Genomic DNA, 7,509 nt, shown 5'->3' with positions numbered 1-7,509 from the left:
AGTCGCCTCACCCTAGTCCTAGACTAAATTTTGTGTACGAAGGGCATAAAACTACGCCTTACAAAACAAACGAGCTCTTCGTAAATGTTATCTTAATATTATAACCTTGACTTGGAAGTTTTTGCGAAGGTTTGCGTTATTGGCGCCTATGGGCCATTATCCCTTTAATGCTTTGCCACGTTATGTCCCGTGAGCCTTTGCGCCCCGCGTCCCCACTGTATCCCATCGTGCCCTGCGCCTTCCGGCTGTGATTGCATTCAACCCCGCCTTTTCCGGTGCATCCTGTATCATGGCGCAGGGACAGCGAAAGTTCCAGGCACGGAAGCCGGCGAAGAGCAAAGGGGCGGTAGCGGCCTCCGAGCGGAACCGAGGCCCGAGGAAGGGTGGTGAGGAGCTGTCAGGGGTCTGGGGGGCGAGGAGGGCCTAGGGCTCCCCAGCCTTACGCGACTGTGTCTCTTCCCAGGTCGTGTGATCGCCCCGAAAAAGGCGCGCATCGTGCAGCAGCAAAAGCTCAAGAAGGTGAGTGGGGGTGCGCGAGCGGCCAGGGAAGGAGCCTGGAGGCGGGTACCTGCACCCGGTGGAGGAGCCTGGAGAACTCAGGTCTCCGAGTCTCAGTTTTGACCCCTGTATCATGGGTACAGGAACATCACATACCACGTTCAGCGGGCCTGAGAGGAGTGAGGCCCACAGAAAGTCTAAACGCACGTTAGCTGCTGTCGCTGTTATCGTTGTTTGAAAGAAGTCTGGACGGGAGGTGGCGTGGCAAAGTCGAAACCCCAGCTTTGCAGAAAGGCAGTGCTGCGAGCGGTGGAAGCCCTATCAACAGCTAGTATTTGTTTCTGGTTTTGTTTTTAAGATTTTATTTATTTGACAGACAGTGAAAGAGGGAAGAACACAAGCAGGGGGAGAGAGGGGGAAGTAGGCCTCCCGCTGAGCAGGGAGCCCGATGTGGGGCTGGATCCCAGGACCCCGGGATCATGACCCGAGCAGAAGGCAGGCGCCCCAGCAGCGAGTATTTCTTCACCCTGAGTCTCTTAACCTGTAAAATGGTCATAGTAATAACACCTTTCTCCCACGGTTGTAAGGATTTAATGCCATGGGGCACTTGTAAAACGCCGAGAACAGCACAGGACACAAATGAACGTTACCTGCGTTGGTTGTCATTTTTGTGGTTGTGTTTAAATGCAGCTTCTTTACATAGGTGGGTAGGGTTGAGTTTATAAAGTTTAAGGAGATTTGAAACTGGTTTTACTGGAATCAGATTTGAGTTCAACTTGTACTCCACACTGCCTAATATGTGATCTTGAGCAGATTCTTAAGTTTCTCCCAGAGCCTCGGTTTTCTGAGACCTGGGTACCCAGCGATCTGCTTACCTCCATTTGGCTGCGAGAGGTGGGCTGTCTCACAGGCATCTCAAACTCAGCATCTTCAAAACGAAGCTCCTGATCCCTCTCTTTCCCCGACATGACCCTGCCACAGTCTTGATTCAGGAAGATTCTGCCCTTTGAGATCATCCATGATTCTCTCCTTCTCTGATCTCTGGGTATAATCTCATCCTTTTTGTTTTTGATACTAATCTAGAATCCACCCATTTACCGCCTACCTGGTCCCACCCCATCAACTACCACCTGGACCAATGTGGTGACATCCTCCCTGAGCCCCTGCCTCCTCCCACAGCTGCCAGAGGGCGCCAGTGAGCACCCAAGTCTGGTCCTCTTCTCAACCAGCTGAGCCACACAGGTGCCCCCTGGTCCTCTTCTCAGAGCCTTCAATGTCTCCCACCTCAAGAAAAGCCCAGATCCTCTCCACGGCCCACAGGGCCCTGCATGATCTGCCCTTGTCACCTGCCTGCCCTCCTCCCACTCTTCCCCTTGCTCACTGGTTCCTTAACAGTTCTTACCCACCTCAGCACTTTGGCACCAGCTATTTCCTCTGCCCAGATTCTTCTCCCAGAAATCCACACGGCTCCCTTTCTCAGTCTAGTCTGACTGCAGGCAGTGCTTCTGAGCAGCTGTCCCCCGTAACACGCACCCCTCACTCCTTATCCTGTGTTCTTTCTTGGCTGGCAGCGCTTACCTTCACTTTAACCTAGCGAATCATGGGCATTTATGTCGTCTCACACACGCTGAGTGCCAGTTTCCAGAGGGCAGAGGTTTTTCTGTCTTATTTGTTTGCTGTTGTGTCCCCTGCACCCAGTTATGTGACAGTTGTGGTGGTCATGGTTGTGGGAACTCATAGGCAGGACAGGGAGGTTTGGGAAATATGATCAAACTACCACTTTTGGACCCAAACCCCTGTGCCTTTGCTTGTTCACATCTTTGTGTCTCAGAGCCCCAGTTCGCCATCTGCCAGGCGGAGAGGACGTGGGCCGGCAGGCACTGCTGCCTGGAAGCTGAGAGCGAAGGCTCTGGGCGTGTTCCAGTCTCCCATCCCTCACCTGTTTGGGGAGGCCTGGGCAAGTGCCTCCTCACTGCAGGAACCTGTTTCTCCATCTGTAAAATGGGGCTGAGCGGAGGTTTAGAAGCTGAGGTCCAGAGACAAGAACAGGATTTTTTCTATGTAACACCCCCAAAGAGTGCAGGGCAGAAGCAGGACTTAAACCCCAGACCCTCGGATACTGTTTCGGGGGGAGTTGCTCCTCCAGCCCCTTGTGCACTCAGCAGAGAGAGCGTGGCGGGTTAGGCGCTCCCCTCCCTCCGCCTCGGGTCCCAGTCTCAGTGCCCTGTGGTTGCCCCCCCTCAGGACCTGGAGGTCGGGATCCGGAAGAAGATTGAACACGACGTGGTAATGAAAGCGTGCAGCAGCCTGCCCAAGAGGCTGGCACTGGTGAAGGCCCCTGCCAAGAAGGAGGCAGCCTCTTCCTCCACCAAGACGCCTTCCTAAGGACACCAGCCCATTGGAGGCTGTCGCCACAGCCTCCATGCTCAGCCCTATGCAGGTGACCCCACAGGTGGCACCGCAAGGAGGACCCGGGTTCCCCGGAGCCTTGGGTCACATGTACCTCAAATTTCATTTGGGGTCTAGCCCGTGAGCAGGTGATCAGCAGATCTGGAGTGGACTGGTCAGCTTCCCGGGGTGCCAGGGGCTCCAGAAGGAAAGGAAATGTTCACCAACTTCCTGCGTCCCCCTCCTCCAGTTTTATCTCCACTGGTTTAACCCAGAGCAATAAATCTGTGATTCCTCCTGCATTCCCGTGCTCCTGGGAGTGGGCCAGTGCTGGGGCTGGGGACCAGGTGCCCCAGTTAGGTGAGTCCCATCAGTTCCCACCAGAGACCAGCCATGTGCCCAGGGAGGGACCAGTGGGCTTCTGCACCTTCGCCCCTCCCATCCTGGGTGACCCCGCCAACCTCCTCACTTGCCTGTACACCATCAGCAGGCATGTCTGGGTCACCATCTCTACCTGAGATAAGCCAGGCGTCTTAGGGAGCCACTCTCCCATCCGTAGGACAGATGCCAACGCCACCTGGTAGGGTCTTAGTGCCAGTCTAACCTGAATGTACCTGGGAACCACTCGGGGCCACCTTGATCTTGAAAGCCCTCACAGCTTGTGTTCATGTAGTACCACCAGTGGTCCAGGCACTGTTCAAGTGTTTTCCATGCCACCTCAGCCCTTATGATGCCCTAGTTAGGTCGTGTCGTCGACAGTACAGAGCAGAGATTTGCACAGCCACCAGCAGGGTCCCCGCTCCCCGCCGACCAGCCGCTGTCCCTTCCAGACCAAGATTCTGTCCTGCTTCTCCTAGGCCCCTCCATCATTCCTTGGTGGTGGTCTGCTGGACTGGAATGTGCCTGAGATCAGCCAAGAAGCTGACAGCCTTCCTGCCCCAACCCCTGCTGGGGTGTGGGGAGTGGGTCACGGCTCAGGAATTAAGCCACAGTCAGGGTGACACTGAGCCGCTGCCTTGGGGGAGGTGGTGGTGCCTGGGAGTGACTGGCCCCCGGCCAGCGAACCCACCGCAGACGGCTTTTCTGGTCCCACATGGTGGTGGTCAAAGCCTTCTGAACTACCAACATTTTTCTACAAGGTCAGGGATAACCACTGTGGAAAGCACTTAGCCTAGAATTACCGCCTGCCCCGGGTGTTCCACTCCGAGGCACATGCCCAGAAGGGTTGAGAGCAGGGACTTGGCCAACAGCTGGTCCATGCATGTTCACAGCAGTGTCAGTCACGGTCACCTAAAACTAGGAGCAACTCAGGTAGCCCTCAACAACACAGAGGGCGGGTAGCATGCGTATCTGCACTGGGACTATGCTTCCGCGGTAAAGAGGTAGGAAGCTCCAATGTGCTACAACATGGATGCCCCCCCAAAGATGTGCTGAATGAAAAGTCGGCCACAAAAGGCCATTGGCTGTAGGATTCCGTTGATGTGAGATGTTCAGGCAAATAGAAAGAGAGCAGACCCTGACTTGGGGGGGGGGTCGTCCATGATTGATGCAGTTGCTAATGGGTGCTGGAGTCATGTTTTTGGGTTTTGGGTTTTTTGTTTGTTTGTTTGTTTTTAAGATTTTTATTTATTTGGCAGAGTAAGAGAGGGAGAAGCAGGCTCCCCACTGAGCCTCTGCCTTCCGCTCAGGTCGTGATCTCAGGGTCCTGGGATTGGCCCCATATTGGGCTCTCTGCTCAGCAGGGAGCCTGCTTCCCCCTCTCTGTGCCTGCTTGTGATCTCTCTCTGTCAAATTAAAAAAAAAAAAAAAAGATTGGTTTTATACATACAGTGAGCAGTTTCACACAAAAAATACGGATTTACATTTTGAAATCCCAGAACTTGCAGCAGCTGCGCCCAAACTGATGGAAAGACTGTCCTGGAGTTTCCCCAGACCCAATGCTCAGGTTTCAGCGGGGGTGGGCTTGGGGGAAAGGAGCTGCAGGACTGGAGGGCAGGGCTGTGTTCAGGCGTGTGACCTGCACACCCGCACACCCTTCCTTTAGCCCCACTCAGGCAACCCCAACGCCATCTGCCCACAGCACAGCGGCGTCTTCCCTAAGCAGGCAGTGAGTGGCTTCTGCCTCTTGAGATGGACCCCCTCTGCCCACTGGGCATTGATTGTACACCTGTTCGGTGCCAGCCTCAGCGAGAGAGAGCTGAGAACTGGCATCCTAGTGGGGAAAACAGAAAACTGGGAAAGCCAGCCAAGGCTGCCCCCTGCAAGCCCCTGCCTCTTCTCTGTCTTGCCTCTTTCTGGGGTTCCCTCCCCCTCCCGAACGTCCCCTCAGAGACCCTTCCTCTGCCCCCCTGCACCTCCACCCCCAGCAGTGGTCACTCCGCATGGCTCTAGGCTTTTCTCTGGGTCTTTGTTCACTGCTGTGTCCCCAACACCTAGGATGGTGCAGGAGGTGCTTAGCGAACAGGTGTTCATTGAATGAAGGAAGTCCTGAATTATCTCCTTTTTGCGAGGAAAATTTTGCATTTCAATGAATCAGTTCTGATTATTCAGTGCATCATCTCTATACAACACGCCCTTCCGGGTTATCTGATTCATAGCATTGTCTTTGAACTCTCAGTTCTGTAAATTGTAAGCAACTGATAGCAATATAAAACCACTTATCTGTAGACATGCAAATTCTATCCTGGCCAGCAGAGGTTTCGTTGACAACCCTCTTCCACTACAGAAAAAACAATTTGTCCCCATCTGCACGTTTATTTGCGCAAATAGTCTGATAATGTGAAGTGCCTGCTCTCCAGACTGTCTTTGAGCCGTATAACATCTGCCTCGTTCCCACGTGAGTTCAATAAAAATGTTAACCCGTGTCCATCTTTATGTGCCTATGAGAATCATGATTATTCCCTCTTCTGGAAATTCTTTGTTAACCTTTATCTGGAATCTCAGAAGAGTGAGCACTGGGACACGGTGAGCTCCAACTGTCTTCTGGTGCCTTCCTGGGCCACCGGGAGGCACCTGGAAACCAGGCCAACCCCACCGAGGCCGGCGGTGTCCAGGTGGGCCAGGGACTCCTGTAAACCACCTCCCTTTGTCCCTCTGACCCTCTGACGCCAGCCCTTTTGAGGAGGACCCCAGGGGCGAAGAAAGGCATTCAGGCGCAACAGGTATGAGGTCTGGAATGTCAACCCACTTGTTCCCCCTTCTCCCCACCCCCTCGGCCTCCCCAAATAGCCTCACTGCCCTGCATGACTTTTCCCTCTATGCTTGTTCCTTCCACCTGTCCACAGAAGCCCAGCACTGGTGCTGAAACCAAGAGCCCCAGACTCTGGAAAATACCTATACCTTCAGTGCAGTGCCAGTTTCAGCCCCTTCCTGGCTGTGTGATCTTCAGCAAGTCCTGTCACCTCTCTGAGCTTCTGTTTGCCCATCTGTAAAATGGGGATCCTAACACCCCTTGCTCAGTGTGGAGACTTCTGGAGCCTGAGGGCTGTGAGAGCTGCCTTTGTCCAGAGAGTGGAGAGCGAGACTAGCCACTCAGCCTGTCCTCTCTTGCCTGTCACACTGGCCCTCCCCACAGGGCCAGAGAAGTCACTAGATGTGGCTTTTTCAGCCTTTCCTCTCCTGCTTCCGCCATCCCCCTCCGCCTGAATGCCCACTTCTCCCAACGAGGCCCTGACGCTTAGCCCATGAACCTGTGTTCCGAAAGGGAAGAAAAGAAACGAAAGAAGTAAATCTTGCCAGTTGGGCAGGCCAGAGGGGCTGCATCAGAACCAGGAAGCGAAACTGCCCAGGCTGGTTTCCTGCCTGAGTCAGCAAGCGCAGGGGTTGTGCGGGGGGCTGGCCAAAGACAGGAACCCTGGAAAGTTAGGGTGGGATGGCCACAAAGCTGCCAGGGGGGGCTGTTCCCCTCCAGCTGAGTCTCCAGGGCCACCCCATTTCCCATGCGTCTCAAGGACATGTGGGTTTGGGATCCAGAGCTGTGGATGCCTAGACAGTGAGCTCACGGAGGCCTGGCGGGGTAAACGTGGCTTCCATCTCCCTGCAGCCCAAGCTCCCTGGCTGCATTGAGAAGGCAGGACATGTGGATGGCTGCAACCCTGCTCCCAATCTCTCCTAACTAAAAGTGTTGCAAGGAGGAGATCTGGCCGAGAGAGACTCCCAGGGTCCTTTCTGACCTCGTATATTCTCCAGAGATCACTGTGTGGCCTTGGGCAACTTTCTGACCACCTCCGGGCCTCATTCCCCTCATCCGTAAAATCAGGAAAATGGAACAGAATGTTGGGGCTTCCCAAACTCTGTGCGTTTGATCCCTAGCCAATGTGACAGAACCAGCCCACCCACAGGGCTTGAATGCTGGCCCTATCTTTCCCCTGCTGGGGGCCTCTGGCATGTCACCTGACATTTCTGGGCCTGTTTTTTTTCATCCCGGAGATGGGGATGTTGACAACGTTAGCATCTATTGTTAGACAATAAACATCCTCACTCAGTGAAAGCCCAGTCCTGGTTCCCCCTAGAGTAGGCAGCAGACCAGAGCAGCCTCCAGTGACTTCTCTGATTCAACATCTCAAGACACCCACTGAAGCATTCTCGGGGACCAGGACCCAGGCTTAGCTGATACAGCCATGC

At 54.3% G+C, this 7,509-nt stretch overlaps 1 protein-coding gene across 1 annotated transcript; it reads left to right on the top strand.

Annotated features, from left to right (window-relative positions):
• Positions 1-262: 262 nt before the first annotated feature.
• LOC308338411 (leydig cell tumor 10 kDa protein homolog) lies at positions 263-5,753 on the top strand. The gene is made up of 3 exons (XM_080796403.1): positions 263-386; positions 464-519; positions 2,743-5,753. The coding sequence occupies exons 1-3, from the start codon at positions 290-292 to the stop codon at positions 2,881-2,883; spliced, it is 294 nt and encodes a 97-aa protein (XP_080652529.1). The 5' UTR covers positions 263-289; the 3' UTR covers positions 2,884-5,753.
• Positions 5,754-7,509: the final 1,756 nt, after the last annotated feature.

This window comes from Martes martes, assembly GCF_963455335.1.
Source record: "Martes martes genome assembly, chromosome: 1".
Taxonomy (NCBI): Eukaryota; Metazoa; Chordata; class Mammalia; order Carnivora; family Mustelidae; genus Martes; species Martes martes.
This window is presented reverse-complemented; position numbering and strand designations above follow the sequence as displayed.